General features: G+C 36.0%; 3 protein-coding genes across 3 annotated transcripts; 2 read left to right on the top strand and 1 right to left on the bottom strand.

Annotated features, from left to right (window-relative positions):
• The first annotated feature begins 1136 nt into the window (after window positions 1-1136).
• LOC104104927 (protein C2-DOMAIN ABA-RELATED 11) lies at window positions 1137-10001 on the top strand. Its single transcript, XM_033658383.2, has 4 exons — window positions 1137-1497; window positions 1819-1952; window positions 5023-5118; window positions 9485-10001. The coding sequence occupies exons 2-4, from the start codon at window positions 1842-1844 to the stop codon at window positions 9782-9784; spliced, it is 507 nt and encodes a 168-aa protein (XP_033514274.1). The 5' UTR covers window positions 1137-1497; window positions 1819-1841; the 3' UTR covers window positions 9785-10001.
• Window positions 10002-13753: 3752 nt separating this feature from the next.
• LOC104104909 (WEB family protein At5g55860-like) lies at window positions 13754-16086 on the top strand. The gene is made up of 3 exons (XM_009613103.4): window positions 13754-13893; window positions 14321-14601; window positions 14707-16086. Exons 2-3 carry the CDS (start codon window positions 14353-14355, stop codon window positions 15886-15888), a joined length of 1431 nt encoding a protein of 476 aa, XP_009611398.1. The 5' UTR covers window positions 13754-13893; window positions 14321-14352; the 3' UTR covers window positions 15889-16086.
• A 236-nt stretch (window positions 16087-16322) lies between these two features.
• Window positions 16323-21200, bottom strand: LOC104104898 (phosphatidylinositol/phosphatidylcholine transfer protein SFH2). The gene is made up of 11 exons (XM_009613094.4): window positions 20952-21200; window positions 20837-20868; window positions 20028-20111; window positions 19878-19931; window positions 19347-19424; window positions 19185-19238; window positions 18227-18286; window positions 18047-18142; window positions 17625-17726; window positions 17422-17502; window positions 16323-17047 (listed from the first exon to the last, which is right to left on the bottom strand). Exons 1-11 carry the CDS (start codon window positions 21007-21009, stop codon window positions 16724-16726), a joined length of 1023 nt encoding a protein of 340 aa, XP_009611389.1. The 5' UTR covers window positions 21010-21200; the 3' UTR covers window positions 16323-16723.
• Window positions 21201-21664: the final 464 nt, after the last annotated feature.

The raw sequence follows: 21664 nt of genomic DNA on the forward strand, positions 1-21664 counted from the left end.
GCGGAAAGAGTTCAAATTTTGCGTACTCATATTCACAATAATATCACTTATAAAGTAGTTACAGGTCAGTCTCTAGGATAAATATTAGAGTAATTGGTAACTTGGTAATTAAAGTGAAAACTAATTTACTATGATAAATTAAAGTAAATTGATAGGTGTTCTTGTACAGACTAGCACAATGTTCAATAATATAAAAGAGGAAAGAAATATTTAGGTAGGCATTTCCCGAATTGGAGCTTCAATTAATTTTGGCATGCAATTACAAACATTCTAAACTTGAAGATGATTTTCTTTCTTTCTTAACATTATATGAAGTTCGAATTGACTTCGTATCCCTCGTAATCTCTCCTTTGGCATGGAGAAATTACCTAAAACAATATTTTGGCAACCAAAAACCATACTTTACGATAAAGATATTTTTTAAATTTACCAAATGAGCCTCCACTTTCGGTTTAAAGAACATGTGATCCAAGCATTACCAGAAAAAAGAAAGAATTACTGTTATCAAAATTTCGGAAAGAAATAGTTTGAATGAATAAATGGATCAGTCTGCAACTTCAATTGAAGTATAGGGAAAGAAAAAGCAACAAGCTTGTATTCTTACTCGGATGATTCCCGATCAAATTAGACATCAAAGAAATATTAGTGCGTGGTGCATGGATAATTTTTTGTCTCATCAGTAGATTCTCGATCTCTTTAATGAATTCTAACTATTTCTATTTCCTATTATGGAGGTATTTATTTCATTTAAAATAGATTTCTTTATCAACGGTTCTAAGGTATTCACATTTATCACGCACCTCGATCAAATTCAGTGATCATTCTCCACTCATGTATCTTTGCAGTTCATTAAGTGATCTGCAGGGGCATCTCTTTATCCATTCTTCCCCACACTCCTCAGTTAGATCCATAATTACTATAAATAGAAATTTTTGAGAATGATTTCATATTACAGTTCAAACTCTCGAAAATGGTGAAAGAATGAGAATCATCACGAGACAACGGTGCATTAAAAAGATCGGAAGCTACAACACAAAGAAAGGAAAAAAAAAAGGGGGGTAAAAAAGGAATATAAAAACGAAAATACATAGAAAATAGAAATTCATAACAAGGGGAAAGCGCGTGAATATTAGCTTGTAAATGGGGCAGAAAAGAAATGACTCCTCAAGAGTCCTAAATATGTGCTCTTAAACAAACTTATATATAATTAACACAATGAAACCCAATCCCCCTTTTGCTTATAGCCTTATACACACTTTAATAAATATTCTATAGTTTGTCCGTTGAAATCCATAACTAAGATTGTAGATACGTAAATTCCTTAATTCTCTCCCATAATAAGAACAAACGTTCAGTCCATTTGGAACTTTGTCCCTTCTTGGGTCTATCTGGCATCTTCGAGCAGAACCATTTGAAGAAACCAAGGCAACATTTGCAACAAGTGAATCTTCCTTTTGCTACTTCAGTTTTTGAGACAGATATCTGGGTCTAATTCAAGTGAGTTAAAGATGTCTCTTTTATGTTGTTTTCAAGATTTTGATTACTGACCGTGTTGGTGATATTTCTCTGCTGTCTGTCTATACTGGAGTCTAGGGTTACTGTGTTCTTTTGCTAAGTTTCTGTTTCTATGTTTTCGCTGAAATTGGAGAAAAGTTTGCTGCTTTAATATTTTTTTCATCTGCCTTATCTATATATACATGAGTAGAACTGCATGTATTCTGCAATGAGTAACAGGATTGAGTCAATTTTTGTACATAAGCAATTGTTTCATCTCCAGTTAGGGATTTACTGTGTATGTATTGGACCTTGTGGATGCAGGTTTGTTCGTTTATGAATTAATTATGGGAGACAAATTTGGACAGCTAAAAGTGACTGTTGTAAAAGGCAGGCGTTTGGTGATTCGGGACTTCAACAGCAGTGATCCTTATGTCATTCTCAAGCTGGGTAATCAGGTTGTTCCTGACGTTTCTTATATTTTTCTCTGTTCTTTGACCTGTAAAACTAGCTTCACCACTTACCATTCTGAATTGAATCTTAGTGTACTAACTTGTTTTCGACATGTCAAAATAAACAATAGAGCTATTAATATTGTATCTCTCTTTCATATATGGACTTTGCGACCTCTCTTTCTTTGACTATTCTTCACATTTGAAGTTTTCTGTATTCAGTGGCGTATGCAGGATTGATCTTAAGCGGTGTTGGCGTTGCTCCATCAAGCTTTTGCCCATTACAGGAAATTTTCCCACTGCTTCCTCCTAATGTTTAAAAAGGAGAATAAATGAATCAATTACGTTGACAAGATCATCTTAATAAACTCATTTGAAATAAATTGGCAGAATTGCCCTCGACGAGTTCTCTTTTTTTAGAAATGTATTCATGATACTCTGTCTTCATTCAATTTAATGTACCCTCTTCCTAGAGCATCATGGTCGAACTTGGGGTATCTTCGAATTGCTAACTTTTTTCCCTGGTACGACTTTAAAGCATCTCAACTCTTTCGTTGTCTTTCAAAATGAAACAATTGTTCTGATTGATTGTTATCTCTTCTAAATTAGGTGAACTTTTACCGGTTGAACTTTTTTAAAAGCTTGGAAGACATAGCAAAACCTGTCTCAATTGAATCTAGAAAGAAATTTTACATTCACATTCCATTCTGAAGAAGTGGTGAAGCAAAACTTTACATTACAAAATCTCAAATTATAGATCATTAGAACTAATCCCAAAAGATATCTAAAAAAGATAGTTAACTCTTTCACGAAGAGAGAAAAAAAAGAAGCTAACATATATTAACTCGTTGGAGAATCACATGTGATGGATGGCTTGAAACTCAAGGGCGGATCTAGGATTTCGAGAAGATGGGTGCACTATTACGAAGAGGTGGATCTAGAATATAAATTTGACGGGTTCAACCTTTAGGTTCTTTCTATTGAACCCATTATAGCTTTGAACCACTTTTTGCAAATATATATATAATATATATGTATGTATATATATCATGTCGAAAATGTTGGATCAGTTAACCCTTCGGCTATACACTACATCCTCCACTGCTACTAGTTTTGATATATAAATTTGTTTTAATTATTTAAAATTTTACGATGACAAAAGGAAAATAGGGATTTCAATGTGTTATACCGAACAAACAAAGAAAGAAAAAGAAAAAAGTACTTAATTAATGCAAGAAAGGAAAAAACAACAAGATATACATAGGATTTGAACCCCCGACCTCACTTAGAGAGGTTCACCCAATAACCATTGCACCATCAGAGGCGGACCCAGGATTTGAGCACGACGGGGCACCACTGTGTGCTAATCACTAGCGAAAAAATTCGGCGCGCAACTCTTTGAAAACTTAATGATTATACTGACGTATCATCCACGTATAAACAAAAGAAGTTCTAAAGAAAAGAAAGCACCGAACAAAGAGATATTTCTTCGCAAAATGGGTGCTATGGGAAGGGAAAATGTTTGATTAAGCATGTTTCGCACTTTAAAATTTCTAGTTTTTTTTAAATAAAATAAAGGGCCAGTGATCAAAACGACGTTCAAACTTTAAAGAAATCAAGATTAAGGGTATGTTAATAGTAAAAAAAAACTAAAGAAGAGTCTTAAACTCTTAGTTTCCACTGCCGAGTCAGAGTCAAAGTGATTGATGAAGAAGGTTGTGGCGTAAGGATTTGTATTTTTCTATTTGTGGAGTGATAAGTTGCAATTTGAAGCTTTTAATTTTAAGGGATGAATTTGATTTTTTTTTTAATTAAGTTGACTATTATGTATTAGAAGTTAGAACTAAACTATAATTGAATTCAAAAGAAAAAGAATAAAGAAAAAAATAAAACAATTTGTTATTAAGTATGAAAGTATGTTGTATTCAATTAGAGTTTAACTAAAAAAAGTAAAGATGGGATTCGAACCCGGATCATCCAGCAAACAAGGGAATTGAAGCGCCCAACATAACCACTTTTTCCATCCGCCTTTTAGTGTCCGGGGCACAACTAAAATATTTAAGGGGTCCACATATATATATATATATATATATATATATATATATATATATATATATAACATATATATACAAGGTTTTTTCCGAGGCTAACGGGGTCCCGTGACCCCTTTACATGCAACGTATGTCCGCCTCTATGCACTTTGATCTTGGGCGCACGTGCGCGCACACATATATACATATATATTTAAGTACTTTTGAAAAAATATAGCATTACTGTACATGATCTAGGGAGGAGAGCTAGGGTGCGCGTGAATCGGGGCCCCCCACCTAGATATGCCACTGCGGAGACTAAAGCGTGAGAGAAGGGAGTGTGGCATTCAAGTTGGATATGGAATTAAGTAAAAGTTAGAGAGTAGATGAGCGAACAATATGGAGTATTTATGGGAATATATTAAGAAATTAAACAAAAAGATTTATTGATTTTTGAGATATATAGTCGTTAATAATGAAGTGTCTTTAGAGCCATGATTGATTTGGAAGGAAAAAGAGAGTGATGGTTGTGTTTGTGCTTTCTTTATTTTTTCTTCTTGGATTTCCTTGAATTGTCTTTGTTCGTACAACCGTTTTGTGTCATTCTGAGGATCTTATTTGTATGAAAAATTGTATGAAGCACCCATCTACAGAATCAAACTTGTGTCCTAAAGCTTGATAAGGCACCAGTGTGACCGTTGGACTGGGATGCTTCACTTTGCCTAGCGGTGTCATCCTAATTAATTTATCTTCTAATTTCTTTTTTTAATTATTGTTTACACATAATTTTATTTAATTTTTCAGCCAAGTGGTATCGGATGATACCGCTTGGAGCAACGTGCATCCCCCCTTGTCTGTATTTTCAATACCGAACACAAATCTATTTCATATGCAGGGAATTGTTTGATATATTGTATGTTGTATGTCATGCACTCATGCTTATATATTTGGCTGGGTGAAGTGTAATGCTACTCGTCACGTTGCATGGCAGTTATCGAAGTTGATTTCCGGTGCTTATTTTATACTGCATCTATTTGTTGTACCAGACTGCAAAAACCAAGGTCATACATAGCTGCCTTAATCCTGTTTGGAACGAAGAATTTGATTTCTCCTTTTCAGAACCTGCTGAGGTTCTCAAATTGGTAAGTGTTTCTACCTTTGAATTTCATGTACTTTATGTTGTTATTCATAGAGTTTAATTAGACATACTGCATGCTTATATTTTCCTAAGTTTGCATGTCAACCGACTTATCTTGGATTGTTACCTGAGCCAGTCTGATGTTCCATGATTAGGCATCATGCGTAAATGTTACAACTTTGAAGGTTGGGTAAAGGTGTCCTTAAGCTCTACATACTTATGATGTTTGTATATCTGAGTAGTAGAATGTGATAAACGGAAATATTGGAATCTAGCTGCGGACTAATTGGGAAAGGGGGCATTTCTCGAGTGTTATCTGAGATATATCATCGGAATAAGTGTATATATAGCATTAAGAACTAAAAAAATAATTTTCTTAAAGGTATCATTGGATCCTATATGTTTCACTTGGGGAAATGACCACGAATTACTAATTCTGAATTAAAAGGCCAAGGACGATAATCAGATAATTGTTGATGCGAGACCACAAGCTTAATTTTATACATCTGACAGGTAAAAAAACCCAGAGAAAATTGAGAAAAGGAGAGAAGCTAACGAAGAGAACAACATCACTCATACCCAGTATATTCCCAAAGTGTGGGGTCTAGGGAGAGTAATGTGTACGCAGACCTTACCCCTATCTTGTGTTTTCGATAGACCCTTGGCAAAAAAAGTACTCCCTCTGTTTCAATTTAGATGAGCTAGTTTGACTCGGCACGGAGTTTAAGAGAAAAAAGGGAAACTTTTGAAACTTGTGGTCTTAAAAGCTTAAGGGGTAAAAACTTTGTGGGGCCATGACATTTGTGTGGTTATAAAAACTTCTCATTAAGGGTAAAATGGGTAAAGTGAAAAGTTTAAAGTTGAATTATTTTCAATTATAGAAATGTGTCATTCTTTTTGGAACGGACTAATACGGAAAGTGTGTCATCTAAATTGAAACGGAGGGAGTATTAAAGAAGCCATGTTGAAAATAATGAAGACAAGAAAAGTAACAACAAAATAACACGCAATAAGAAAACCGAAACAAGAGAAAACAACTGGTAGTAATAGAAATCAAAGACTAAGATAAAACAAGAAATGTCATAATAATACTACTGATAAGGAAACGTGAAACAGATACGGTATCCCAAACTTGACTATCTATTAACCTTCTACCCAATCCTCAACCTCCATATCCTTGTATCTAGGGTCATGTCTTCGGTAAGCTAAAGATGTGCCATGTCCTGTCTAATCACTTCTCTCCAATACTTCTTCGGCCTACCTCTACCTCTCCTCAGACCCACAATAGTCAACCTCTTACACCTCCTCGCTGGGCATCTGTGCATCTCCTCTCCACATGCCCAAACCATCTGAGTCTCGCTTACCTCATCTTGTCAACCACGGAGGCTACTCCCACCTTGTTCTGAATATCTTCGTTCCTAATCATATTTCTCCTAGTGTTGCCCACACATTCATCTTAACATACTCATTTTCGCTACTTTTATTTTTTGAGCGCGAGAGTTCTTGATTGACCAACATTTCGCCCCATACGACATAGTTGGTCTAACAATTGTTTTATAGAACTTATCCTTAAGTTTTGGTGGCACTTTTTTAGCACACAAGACAACTAATACGAGCTTCCATTTCACCTACCCAACTCTAATATGACGTGTGACATCATCGTCAATCTCCCCATTTTCTTGGATTATTGACCCCACCCCAGATACTTGAAAGTTCTCTCTTTTGGGGATGACTTGTGTATCAATACTCACTTCCACATCTGCTTCTTGTGTCACGTCACTGAACTTGCACTTTAAGTACTTTGTTTTGGTCCTGCTCAACCTAAAACCTTTGGATTCTAGGGTCTGTCTCCAAACCTCCAGCCTAGCGTTAACAACCACATGTCTCGTCAATCAATACTATGTCATCCTAAAATAGCATACACCATGGCACCTCCCCTTGGATATGCTACTCAATTCATCCATCGCCAAAGCAAGTAAAAAATAGGCTAAGAGCTGATACCTGGTGCAACTCCATCACTACTTGGAAGTGCTCCGAGTCTCCTCCAATTGCTCTTACCCAGTCTTGGCTTCATCATACATGTCCTTAATCGCCCTAATGTATGCCACATGTACACCTCTAGCCTCCAAACATTCCATAGAACCTCCCTCGGAACTTTGTCGTATGTTTTTCTAGGTCAATAAACTAATAAAGAGAACATGAAATGAATAAATAGAAGAGGGAAAACTAAATTGGAGTGAGTGATTGGAAAGACAAAGAGAAAGGTCTTACAAGAAACAGCACTACTCAAAGGTCTATCTCTTGCAGTGCGGACAAGATTTTAGTACAGTAAGCTGATGTTGTGTGGTCTTTCTCCAATGTACTCGCTAGAGTTACCTGGCAACTTCTTTTTTTGAAGCAAAGGAACGTCTCTGTATAGTATCAAGGCTTCTGATATCTTTCATGTCGAGAGAAGTGATATTAATTTGCTGCTGAGATAGGGAGGAAGAGAAGATGAATGTAAAAAGTTGGGGATGTCCAACTTTATGGGTTTTGTTTTGCTTGTACATATATTTTCCCTTGGTAAATAAAATTACTTAATTACCAAAAAAAAAAGTTTGCTGCTGAGATGTTATATAGTAGTTTTGTGGGCAAAATTATATTATGAAGAAAGTGCACACGAACTTTTCAATGTTGCTCAAGGTGTACATCTGGTTGAAGCGGCCATGCAATATATTATCATTCATAGGAATCTGTCTCTGGGATTGTCCACGCTCAAGAATTACACCACAATATCGAGTGGACAAGAAAATGTGATGCTTTGAAGTAATTCAATAGGAGTTAACCATGCGTTTGAATGCAAAAATATAAAAGGCACAAAAGGACTATGTTTAGGATGTTAATTTGGTCCTTTTTTGAGAGGTGGCAACCATCAGTTTTTTTTTTTGGATAAGGTAAAGTATTTTATTTAATAAAGTACCAAGATGGTACACAAAAGTACATGAAAGAAGGCTTAAAGACAGCCTATTACAATTTCCTCCCTAGCATCTATAGAAGGTCCAAGTTTCATTCCACGTTTTCCAATATGCTACGCTTACACCAAAAAAACAAATTATTTAGACATTTGTTCTTAATTCTAGAGATATGGCTTCCTTGTCCTTCAAAACATGACTTGTTTCCTTCCAACCATAACGTCTAAAAGATGCATAGATGGATGATTCTTAAAACTGCTGTTCCCTTTTTACTATACTTTGCTCTGCCAGCTCTCCAAGTTACACCGTGAGCATATTGTAACTGTGTGAAAGATTATATAAAGGCAATTCATGAATGGGTGAAAATTAGTGATTATGCACTTTGGAATAGGTAAACATTACATTACCCATTTCTTACTTAATTTTTCCACCTCTAAGTGGTGATCAGGCAGATAATTTGATGAAACTATGCAAACGAAACAAATAGAAAAACAATCAACCGGGGGGGGGGGGGGGGGTTACAGGGTAGGGGGAGAAGATAATATCAAACCACCCCTTTTAGCTGGCTGTCCAAAAATGTATTCTTCTATACCACGTCGATACCATTTTGTACTAACTTGTTTCCTACTTTCATGGTAAAGTTTGTGATTTGGGAGCCAGAGTTATAAGAGGATTTGTCATTGTTACTTATTAAAGAGAAAAAAAAGGAGATGATCTTCTCATTATAATGATAGCATAGTTTTATTTTCTTATCCTAATGTTTGAACAGATAAGTTAGCCGAACAGGTCTTTAGGTTATCCACAATTATATTTAGGGCATTCTACGAAACTAGCTATTACTGAACTGTCGCTTCACTATTCTGTGATCCTGCTTTGTAGTGGCTGGGCACGCATTTTGCATTTCTATGCTTCCATGATGATTTACATTGTATGTTAAAGATAAACTTAGATGTACAAAAGGTGGGCATTCTGGGAAACTAGCTATTACTGAACTGTTGCTCCACTATTCTGTGATCCTGCTTTGTAGTGGCTGGGCACGCATTTTGCATTTCTATGCTTCCATGATGATTTACATTGTATGTTAAAGATAAACTTAGATGTACAAAAGGTGGGCATTCTGGTAAACTAGCTATTACTGAACTGTTGCTCCACTATTCTGTGATCCTGCTTTGTAGTGGCTGGGCACGCATTTTGCATTTCTATGCTTCCATGATGATTTACATTGTATGTTAAAGATAAACTTAGATGTACAAAAGGTACTGTTCTATGCTAAAAAAAAAAATTCTCCCATGGCTTTATGCCTTGTCTTTAGGGTTGTATATTTTTCTACCTGAAATGGGATCATTATAATGTCCTGAGCAGCCATTTCAAAACTTCATATAAACTTCTTTTCAACTTGTGAATTTTTTATTGTAACAGCAAGTGTTTGATAAAGACCGTTTCAAGGCCGATGACAAAATGGGAAATGCTCATCTCAGCCTTCAGCCTTTAGTTGCTTCTGCTAGATTGAGAAAGATTCTTGGGATTGCCAGTGAAGGGACAACACTGAGGAAGGTTATCCCAGAGAGCGACAACTGTCTAGCAGCAGACAGCAGTATCAATTGGGTGAATGGTGAGGTTGTGCAAGATGTTTGGTTGAGGCTCTGTGAGGTGGAGTCTGGGGATATAGAATTGAAGATCAAATTGATCAATCTTCCCTCTGCAGCTCCCTCCAAGTAAGACAACGATTGATCTGTTGAAGTTAGGGTTGTTTGAGCTGTAGAAAAGATACTTTCTTGTTGTAGCTGGAAAGAGATGTCAAAGATTTAGCATGTGTTTAGTGTGTGGTATGTCCAGTAGCAGAGCCAGAGCTTGTAGCTTCTGTTGGAACTCAAATGTCCATATCTGTAGAATGTACTCGAGAACTAGTTGTGCTCAAGCTAACTCTTCGTCAGAACGTTACTTCTCCTAGTCCTTTACAATAGCTAACGGCAGCCAGATGGAATCAAATCCATTTCTGTGTGCTATCAGACTGATTTGGTTCACTTCTCGAAATAGGTTTGACAAGTGAGACTTGCTCAGTTGGTAAAAGCACCCCCACCCACGACCGTTAGGTCCTGGGTTTGAGTCACGCTGGAGGGGAAGTGTGGAAACACTATAGATCCTCCTAATTTGGGAGGGGTGAAAAAAAAAAGGTTTTGCTATTCTCCATTTTCGGTTAAGGTCATGAAAATTGGTTAAAGGGTTTCATATATGCTCTACAATAGCATCGGGAAGGGGTACCTTATCACTTGAAGACCAGCGCATGCGTTTAGTCCTTGTTAAAAAATGTAGCTCAAAGTAACAATATAAAACAAGAAGATAAGTAATAGAATAGTAGAAGAAGAGATAACTTTCTTATTTCATCAAGTGTTCAAGTGTATTTTATATCATATTTCATGCCTCTATTTATACTATTACATCGAAGGATACAAAAGGATTGTCCTAAACATGACATTAACAATTGAGATAATGGGGGAAGATTGGGGGGAGGGGTTATGGAGGTGTGAGAGTTACAATCATAATAGTGATGAGTAGTGGGAGATTATTTACATCATGGGTGAAAGTAGTGGGAGTAGTGGACATCCAACTTTTCCTTCGTTAGAGGTCTCAACATGGTAGCCATTTTGGCGAATAGCTTTGAAACTCAACAAGTTTCTTTGAGATTTACTACAATACAATGCATTATTAATAGTCAATATTGTTCCTCCAGGAAGTAACAAGGTTGCTCTTCCAGAGCCCTCAATTAATTTTGTACTTCTAGATATTGTATTAATATAGGCCTTTTTTATAACCAAATAAGAGAAATTTCTTCTCTTTATATTGTGTGAGTTGTAGCACTATCCAAAAGGCATAAATCTTCATTATTCATCTTGGATCCAATTGAAGATTGGGAAATTTTATTTTCTTCATAAAAATAAAAGTACACCATAAGAAATACGGAAAAACTAACAATACAACTTAAGTACTAATTGAAAATAAAAACAAATACTGAAAATAAAATAACAACATAATTGCATTCCACAGTAAAATGATCAAACTTTAGTTTTGATCCCTAAAGAAGTCTTCAACTTCCAAATGAGTAAGATCATCGAGGCCTTCAAAATCATCTTTATTCAAAACAAAATTTGCTTTGGCATTATCATCATTTTTGTTTGAAGGCCCTGCCTCAAAATCATTTTTAAAGGTCAAGTGAGACTCCGCTGGGGCATTAGCAGAAGATGCTCCAATATTATTTGCTTTTATTTTGATAAAGCCTGACAAAATACTCAGGTGCACGACATTCAATTTTCCAGCGACCTTTCATGCCACAGCGGTGCCAGTTAACGCTTTTGCCTCTTGAAGGATTGTTTTGAGAACCCATATTGTTCTCTCGTTTGCCATGACCACCACAATGACGATTATTATATCGTCTCTTTCTATTGCCATGCCCACGTATATTCATATGGTCATGATAATTATTCTGTCTTTTTCTAGACTTATCACGTCTCGCTACCATATTCGCTTCAGGTATTGGAGCTGACCATGTGAGATGGGCTTCATGATTTTTCATCAAAAGGGTATTATGTTGCTTAGCCACTAGAAGACATGAGATCAATTCTGAATACTTTTTAAAACCCTTTTCACGGTATCGCTGCTGTAATACCATATTTGAGGCATGAAAAGTCGTAAGAATCTTTTCCAACAAATCCTCATCATTCATAACATCCCCATATAATTTTAATTGGGAAGTTATTCGAAATTACGGTCTTAAAATCTTGCAATCCTAAGTGCATCCGCTCATATCGAGCCCTTGGCAATACTGTAGCCTTAAGGTCATACCTTTCTTTCATACCAGTCCACAATTCAAGTGGATCTTTCACTGTCAAATATTCAACCTTCAAACCTTCATCTAAATGATGATGAAGGAAAATCATGGCTTTTGCTTTGTCCTGGCTTGATGCCTCATTACCCTGAGTAATGGTGTCACCAAGACCTTTAGCGGCTAAGTGAATCTCAACATCGAGAACCTATGATAGGTAATTCTTTCCAGAAATGTCAAGTGCCACAAACTCAAGCTTTGACAAATTCGACATAGTGAACTATCAAAGAAGATAAATAATTAGAAATCACTAGGATAAAAGCCTAAAGAAACGATTGACATAATATCAAAATTTTGATCTATATACACTAAAGTGATAATTCCATAGAAAAGAATACTATTTTTTCCCTTCAAATTATTAATATATCTTTGATTTTAACTAGAACAAAAATGTCTTCTAACTTTTAACACAATTTCAATTGTCGAACAACATATAACAAGTATTCTTCTCTCATTTCATTCTATTAACATGAAAATTAGCAACTTTCACGTGACAATCATGTAAACAACTTAAAATAAAGAAACATAGAATTCTCTACTTTTACACATGTTTAGAGATATGAGAAATTATAAAACTGCATATTAAAGACAATAATCATGAAATCAAAATATACAACGAAGAAAACAGAATGAACAAACATACTTGAACAATGAAATGAGCTAAACTTCGTGCTGATAACGTGTTAAAAAATATAGCTAAAAGTAACAATATAAAACAAGAAGATAAGTAATAGAATAAGAGAAGAAGAGATAACTTTCTTATTTCATCAAGTGTTTCCCATATCACATTTCATGCGTCTATTTATACTATTACATAGAAGGTTACAAAAGAATTATCTTAAACATGACATTAACTATTGAGATCATGGGGAGGGGTTATGGATGTGTGGGAGTTACAATCATAATCTATATATAATTAAAAGCCAAAGAAAAAGGCACCACATTAAGCCGAGTGGCAGCCTAGAAAAAGCAACATGGCATAAGTAATTAATACTTAGTTATTTAGTTAATAGTTAGTTATTGGTTATTGTTTTTGAATTAAAATATCTATAAAATAATAAAATTAAATATGTTATAATAAAAAACAAAAAATTTTAAAAAATTGTCCATTTCAAAATTTTAAAAAAATGTCCATTTGTTGACTCCATCTGAGTCAAAATACCTTCTAAATTCAAGCAAAGATAATTTTCTATCGCATTATTCTTTTATCATTATTATAAGCCAAGACTAATCTTTATCTCATATGGGACTTTTAAAATAAAATACATGATTATAAATGAACCACTTTATGATTTTCATTAAGAATTATACGTAAGAAAATCCAGAAGATTGTAAGATTTTTTAGATTCATTTAATTATAAGATTCATCCCCAAAAATTATTCAACAAGTTAATGCTAAATTAAGAAAATTCCCAATTACTGTGCCATGAGCCATACATTTTCTGAAGGCTGTCGTTTCTGCGGCCATTTCTCCTCAACTACCATCTGTATGGTGAGCAATGAAGCCATTCTTTTTGCGCTTATTCCGCAAATACCTTTAAAGATTCTTGGAAGGGAAGTACTGTGTCCAACAAATAATTAAAAGAAAAAAAAACAAGATCTCAAACCTCGTATATTCCTAAAAGTAAAACGGCTGCTTTATGCCATTGCATGATGCAATAAAACACTTTTAGATATATGAACCACCCTCCTCCTAACCATCTTCGTCTTTTTCCCTTTTTTGTTTTCTTACCGCTATCATTTCTCTTCCCAACACGGAGAAATCAAGACAAGGACCTGAAGTTGAAGCTTTGAGTTCTACCACACATCTTACGTATATATAACACAAAGGCATCTCGACATCATTGAGATACCTATGATAAAACATTAGCCATAAGGCAGTCTGTTGGATCCTGACATCTCCTTCTTTTTAACGAAGAAGTGAGCCGCTTGCTAATTAACCTGTCAGGTTCATTTTTACCTTTTCTATACTCCATCCTTTAGTTATATCTGATTTATTGCATTCCTGCAATGTGAATATAACGATCACATGGTTAGCATTGGACACCATAATCTCGAGTCCATCTCGTTTCTCTAATGGTTGGTTGACCATATTAGCAGTAAAATTTCCACCTGCAGATTCTTTCAATTCTTGAATAGGAACATATTGGCTCTGGGAATGGGAAGAGTCAAAATTCTGGAATAATTATTATATTGTATATTGGTTCTAGATGATGAGGGAGGGGGGGTTTTGGTTTGGATAAGAAAACGTAATGACACGGGTCAGATTGTCAAACTTGTTTTCGAATGGTTTTATGGTGCATTAGTTTTAAAACTTGGAAACTCATAATTCATTTAACATGCCATGGTATGTATGTATGTATGATCTTTTGCAGGATTCAGCAGGAGGAATTACAAGAAAGACACAATGTTGAGAAACAGGCGGCAAAATGGGTCAGGCTCTCCAAGATCTACAACGTCGAGTCCAACAGGTTCGCCGAGAATAATAGTAACTCGAAGCATCGGTGGTTCCCCTAGAAGCGAGGTGGGAGAGATTGATACGAGATCACCTTTCCAATCCGTCAGAGCTGCTGTTAGTTTGTTTGGCGAAGCTGGTACCGGTTCCTCCCCCAAGGCTAAGCCTCTTACCTTTAAGAAATCAAAAACCGCTGAAGAGGTAGGTATGCAATAACACGTCTGGGAGTAATAGCTAGTATATAGTAAAGTCATTCTCACATATACTAATAAATAAATAACACGTGACTTGATTGTGGTTTTATAGAAGGAGAGTCAGCTTAACTTGGCCCTCAGAGAACTTGATAGCCTCAAACAACAGATAAAAAGCACAGAAACTACAAAAGGTAATGCTCTCCGTGAGCTGGAAAATGCCAAGATAACTCTGCAGGAACTCACAAGCCAGCTCGAAACGTTATGCAAATCAAAGCAAGCAGCCATTGAGGCAACCGAAGCTGCAAAGGCACGAGCCAGACAACTCCAAGATGAGAAATCCAACAGCGAGCTAGATGAGCATCGATATCTGCTTGTTGCAAATAAAGAACAATCTCCTCTTAGGACAGCTAAGGAAGAAGCAGAGAAGAAAATCAGGGACGAAAATCTAGTGGAGAAGCTTGAGGAAACTAATAAGGCGATTGAAAGCTTGCAAGAACAACTCAACAATGTCCGTACCTCGGATTTGGATTCTTTTGCCAAAGCAAGTTCAGAGCTTGATCGTACTAAAAAGGCATTTCAAGAGATAGTAGCCGAAGAAAGGTTTTTCAGAAGCCTGGTGGATTCCTTTCAATCAGAATTAGATAGCTTCAAGGGACATAACTCTCAACTTAAAAAGAAGGCAGATGAAGCAGAAGCCCTTGCTGAGAACTTGCGGTTAGATCTTGATAACAGCAAGAAAGAGCTTGAAGCGAAAACGCCAAAGGGAGAAATCCAACAGTTTACTTCCGAGGCTGTTCATTTTCTACAGGAAGCAGAAGAGATGAAGAAGAAGGCGGAATTACTCAGACAAGAGGCTGTAACAGCTCGAGCTGAAGTCAAGGAAGCAGAGGAAAGACTGAAAGTTGCAGCTGCAGAGACGCTCGCAAGTGATCAGATTCACAATTCATCAATAACAGAAGACGCTTCTGATCTGATAAGCTCAGAGTCTAACAGAAAGATCAAATTGGCAGTTGAGAAATACGAAGCTTTAAGCAAAAAAGTGGAAGAAATCAGAAATGAGGCTGACATAAAGGTTGCTACTGCCATGGCTCAAGTAGAGACCATTACTGCCAATGAAAAGGAAGCACTCGTGAAAGTGGAGGCAGGTCTGAAAGAGAAGCGGGACATAGAAATTGCAATCAAGGAAGCTTTAAAGGCAGCAGAGATGGCCGAGGCAGCCAAAAAGGTCGTTGAGGGACAACTGAAGAAAAAAACATCAAAAGCAATAAGATCACGTAGCTGGAGAATCTTCTAATAGAAAGGAAGTGACAGTTTTGTGATCATCCATGCACAATATGAGAACCAGAATTCAAGTTGAGAACCTTTCTTTTTTGATAAACAAGTCTAAGATTTTATTAATATGGCAAAAGGGGCACCGACTGATTGCTTGTGCATAACTGAGAGATACATGAAGCAAATTTCCTACCCTCCCATATGGGACATTTGTTTTGTTTATGCTGCATTTCTGTTACTTTAACCAATTTGTTTGCACTGAAACTATGTATAAAATGTCTTTAAAGCAGCGTTCTATTCTTCTTGCTTCAGTTAGTATGATGTCTTTAGCTAAACTAACTTAGTAATCTTCATTGTTCCCATAAATATACCAAAGATTGCTTACAAATTAGTCCGGTCCTGCCATATTTCACAATTGCATAAACAAAAAAAATAGATCTGTGATCATCAACCAGCTTTAAGGATTAATTGAACATTATTGCTATAATACCAATACATAGTATATAGAAGGTCCAACATCAGAGACGGATAAACATTTATTAATACATGCGATAAACGAATAGTATCTCCTACAAGAGCTCGAGGCTCGAGCAACATATACCTCTATGTACATCTAAGATAACAATTATAAATGTCATCCACGTATCCCCAATACTTAGTGGTTTTATGTTGAAGACGCACCTCGTGCAATTAGAATACATAAAAATTTGAGGCTACTAATTAGAAGAAAGCCCTCTGTTGACTGCATGAGCTATTAATTAATAAGTATACTTACATGAGGATCCAGAATTGTTAGCCGGTAAAGTGCATGATGGCCCACAAACTCTTATTTTAGGATGTTATCGGACCAAAACTTTCTATACTCGATGATCATCAATATTAAGTTCATCTAACGACTGAACGAGCCCATTCTGATTATCAAATTTTTGAAATTCTGATGCCAATGTCTGAACAAACTCAGTCCCCTCGGTGACCTCATCAGGAAAATTCACATGGACAGAGCCCTGTTTAATAGGCCTAACAGGTTTACGAAGCAAAGCCTGCTGCTTTATGTAATCATAAAGTTGCTGGTGAAATGGATGATCCAAGGAATAACAATTTTGATTCGAGCTGCCTGAGTATCTGGAAGATCCAGAACCTTCTCTCCGGCAAAAATGGGGGAGCGAGGAATAGTCCATGATCTACACATGTTACCAGACAAGACGGTTAGATCTCTCAACAACTCCGAGAATAGGTAATACAAGATAACCTTCTCAAATAGATCACTGAAACCAGAAGTTGTTTATCCAAGTGGTGCACTCACAATCATGAACTACACTACAGACTAAGGAACCATAGGGGTATATTTAGGACAAGTGACGTATTTTTCCTAGTTACAACTGATCAGTGTTGCTTGTATCTCTAAACCAGTGTCTGGATGGCTATACCATTTTCTATAAGATGGGAAGTCTGAATAGCTGCTTTCTTTATTAGTTCACCAATTTTCTATAGCCAAAATGTAGCTACGTCCTCCTAGAAGAAGATGACAACTAAACAATGGTAAAAGAACAACTACCTTCAATAAATCATCCTGTCCACAACCTGATAAAACCTGAACCTTTTTTCTTGTCCTCTCCTGCAGCAGAGGCTTGACGACCTAATGAAATCATAACAGATTAGAGAATTTAGTCATTCAAAACATGTAATCTCTTCTAAATTTGCAAGAAATAATTGATAAAAGAGTACTGAAAAAGCAAAAGACATAAATAACAGACAAACCTTCCAACAAGCTGAAAAGATATATGGAGCATTCACAATGTAGTATGTAACTACCTTCTCCGGGTAATTTAGGTCATCAATGGAGGAAATTATAGTCAACAGCTGAACGAGGGAAATAACAATAAGTTAATATATTTTGCTCCAAATATTAACAGCAGTGGCTCCAAGGTAATTCTCAAATAAGTATATGTATCTGTCTATATGGTTAGAGATAGTCTTGCAACTACATATTCTTCTAGCAAAACAAATATTCTTGTTCTTTGCTCTAGCCGGAAAGTTCTCTAAGAACTTAAAAAAAACTAAAAGTGAAATCTTCGAGATCAACAATCAGCAACATTTGGTATTTTCCCACAATTTCATTGATCAAATAATATTTTGAAAGAGCGTAACTAAAGGAGGGTAGAACTCTTACTGGAATATACCTTTATTTGGTTTAGAGCTGAAAGTTTCAAGCCGGTCATGTCTAAAACCTTCAGACATTTGACTATGTGTTTCCCATACTTCTTACCTGCAGCAGGCTGTGACAGATGAACCAACTTAGTAAAATGCAAGGGATTATAAGTACACACACACAAAGGAAGGGATTTATGAATCCTTTTTACCAAAACCACGCGATCTCGATATTCATTAATCTGAATGTGCGATTGGACGTAATAATGGACCTGAAATGACGAACTCTTGTTACTTGTTTTATCAGCAGAGCTATAGTTACTATAATGAAAGAGTCAAAACAAGGAAAACCCAGGAGTTCCAAGCATAAAAACCTCCCTCCCCCAGGATAAAACAAATAAGACAATGAACTGAGAACTCTATAACCAAAGCTAAAGAAAAACGTCTTACCGGAGGCATGAAATTTTGCGGAAATTTCAAGTCATGTCCATGAGGTAACAAGTCAGTACAATTTTTATTATAGACATACCGGGGGCATGATTGATATGTCAAATGTTAATTAAGTCATCCACCAAACTATTTCACTAATGCAACGTGTAAAATTATAATTGCCTCATGGAACATAACTATCATGAAAATCTGATCCTAATTCGACATACGCCATTTAAAATTATATTGCGCATGAAATTGAATGTTGAGGTTCATACACGAGATGAGGGATTATTTGATATATTTTTAGACAATTATGAATACTTGCAATTTTCTGGGTAGCTGTAGGCTATGCAAGAAAATTAGATATATTAAATAAAATATCCTGTCCAATCTGTATTTCGTCAACTAACCTGTGGTACTTCTTATGCTAGAGACAAGGGACAAGTTAACCTTCAGAAACACATTTTGAACTTATTCGTCCACAAATAATATTCCCCCCCACTCTCCCCACTGCCCTCCCCTCCCTCCACACACACGAAAAAAAAAACAGAGAAAAAGAAAAAGCAAGGAAAATTCAGCCAATAAAGGTTCTATAATCTGAAACTAATCCAATGAGTACACCTCCATTATCCACAAATCAAACACCCTACTCGAATCTCAACAAGAAGTTCATGAACAAGTAAATGCACATGAAATCTTATAGACTAGAGGGAAGATAAGAATCTCAATGACCCTTACAGATGCTTTGTCATATGTGCTGAGACCTGCACCAAAAGCGAATACCGGAAGGCCCTGAAAAAGAGGATAACGGCATTCTCAAATAGTTATGAAGTCCCTAGGAGCATCAATAGCAAAAGATGACAATAATGTGTGTCACAACATTATTTCAGAAATGGGTACCTCTCTCGTGTAACCTGACATCCCTATTAGCTGAGAGTCACGAATTGCTCTGTAAAGCTCAGTAGGAACGATAGGCTTCTGAGGTAGCAAATAAAGAAGAATCAACATTAGACTCAGTAATGTAATAATTTGGAAAGTAGCAAAAATTTTCAGGATACGTTCAACAATAATTAAAATATAATATAAAATACAACTAATGCGAGCATAAAAGAATGTATAATAGCATAAAATACAACCAACTCTTGTGAAAAAAGTATGTATGTGTGAACAGTTTCAACTGCACTCCTAAGCATAATTGAGGAAGCACAATTTAAAAGGTAGCGGACCTTCTGAAAAGATTTTCTACTGGTCTATACCACCATAAAACCCACATCTAAAGTCTAACTCAGTTAAATTCCTGTCTTACAAGCCAAACTAGTAGCACGGTGTTAGGCTCTTAGCTCTATAAATAGTAAAGACTAGACTTGATAAGGACAGGAACCTTTACAACTGATTGCCACAACAAAAATATCAAAATTCTAGAATACTCACCGCTAAAATATCATCTATCTCACTTTGGACCCTCCACGTCAAAGAATCAATCAACTGAAACATTAGAAAATATAAGTATCGGGTATGAAAGATCATTTACTCCAATACATGGAAGGCAAATTAAAAAGTCTTAAAAGAGTAGGTTTTGACCATTTTATGGGCCTTTTCAACATTGCCCTCTCTTGCCATTAGGAAGCGCACATATGTGTCCCTTGGACAGCCTTGATGAATATTCTGCAAGTAGAGAGAGAAGATTATCTAATGAACCACTCATTAATTATAACACAATGGCTTAGATGCAAACTTGAAATGAACAATCAATCCAATTTCCACTGATTCCTATCATTCACTTCAAAATTTTAGCTAAACTAAGAATACTCACACACAACAACAGATATGACGTGAACTTTAGGTAGCAGTGCAAAACAGAATTGTTATAATCCTTTTGTTTACTCATTTCCTTTTACTTTTAAATAGGCAAAATACCAAAACCAATTTTACAATTTTTCATAGCAGTGCGGAACAGATACGAAAATTGTTATTTCAAAAAATTGGAGTTTTAGAACCATCGTAAGGCTAGATGGTGAATCAGGGATAAGGTTTCAATTATATTCTATCCCCAAAATATGACTGGTCTCAACCGACAGCAAAAAGTCCTAAAACCAGACATAAATTAAGAGTTCCAACAACAAACCTATCACTAATCATTATTGGTTTAACTCTAATATTAAGGAAAAAGTCAAAAGATATCTGCTTTATTAACATCTTTGAAAATTAGGCCAAAAGCCAAATAAATTAAGATATATCACACAATTAACGTCAAAATGTCGGTGCTAGTAACAAGGAAGAAGAAATGTCGCAGCAGGCTAATATAAGAGAATTTTTTAATAAAAGTAAAGAAAGTAAGGAAATTAAACTCTACATAGTGTTAAGAGGGACACGAGGAAAAAGGGGCGAACCTGAAAAGTATTTTTGAGTGCTTCATCAACTACTGCGCTCAGAAATGAAATGGGTCAGGAAACAGAAAAAAGCGATGAGTCAATCAGTGTTAAAAGGAAGGAAAGATCGTGCTACCTTGCTCCATTAAAGCTGTTTCAAACTGGGTGATCGTTTCTTCTGAAATCACACACATGTTGCTAGAGCTCAGTGAATTATCACTGCTCTCATTCAATCTCTATAACTCACTCCTATTTAATAATGAACAGCAGCGACAGAGAGAGAAAGAGATATAGAGAGAGAGATGGAGAAATACAAGTAAAGATTCCACCTTTGTGTGTGTGAGAGAGGGGGAAGGGGGTGGAGGAGAGAGTTTTGATGTTTTATGAATGAAGGGTCAAGATTCAAGAAAGGTATGCTTTTACTTTTCTCTCTTTCAACTTTCCATCAATGCTCTCATCCTTTTTTTTCCCTCTCTTTTCTCATCATGGAAAATAAAGGGACAATAAAGATGGCTTTTGTTACAAAACTGACGCAAGGAGGAGACTTTGAATGAAGCCTTGAGATTAAATGTATTCTAGCAGTCTCTCTACTCAACCAAAGTCATCTTCAGAAGCAAAATTTCTAAATATATGTTCCCTTCTAAAAAAAAAAGACACCAAATGTTCACGTTGTAGGTGTGGCTATTTAGAACCACCACAAGTCAAGATTTTAAGCGACACTACACCTAATTGACGCCAAGCCCTCCAACCGACACTTTTAAAAGAAAAGAGACCACAGTTTTGACTGCAAATTATTCTTACTTTGTGTTTATTATCACATGATCATAAACTTATGACAAGTCTCATTAC

The sequence above is a fragment of the Nicotiana tomentosiformis genome, chromosome 5 (assembly GCF_000390325.3).
Source record: "Nicotiana tomentosiformis chromosome 5, ASM39032v3, whole genome shotgun sequence".
NCBI classification, from domain to species: Eukaryota; Viridiplantae; Streptophyta; class Magnoliopsida; order Solanales; family Solanaceae; genus Nicotiana; species Nicotiana tomentosiformis.

Coding starts and splice junctions, on each gene's coding strand:
- LOC104104927 (XM_033658383.2), top strand. CDS start 1,842: ATGGGAGACAAATTTGGACAGCTAAAAGTGACTGTTGTAAAAGGCAGG. Junction 1,953..5,022: donor TTCTCAAGCTGGGTAATCAG/GTTGTTCCTGAC, acceptor TTGTTGTACCAG/ACTGCAAAAACCAAGGTCAT. Junction 5,119..9,484: donor CTGCTGAGGTTCTCAAATTG/GTAAGTGTTTCT, acceptor TTATTGTAACAG/CAAGTGTTTGATAAAGACCG.
- LOC104104909 (XM_009613103.4), top strand. CDS start 14,353: ATGTTGAGAAACAGGCGGCAAAATGGGTCAGGCTCTCCAAGATCTACA. Junction 14,602..14,706: donor AATCAAAAACCGCTGAAGAG/GTAGGTATGCAA, acceptor GTGGTTTTATAG/AAGGAGAGTCAGCTTAACTT.
- LOC104104898 (XM_009613094.4), bottom strand. CDS start 21,009: ATGTGTGTGATTTCAGAAGAAACGATCACCCAGTTTGAAACAGCTTTA. Junction 19,239..19,346: donor TGTCAGGTTACACGAGAGAG/GTACCCATTTCT, acceptor CCTCTTTTTCAG/GGCCTTCCGGTATTCGCTTT. Junction 17,048..17,421: donor GACAGGATGATTTATTGAAG/GTAGTTGTTCTT, acceptor TAACATGTGTAG/ATCATGGACTATTCCTCGCT.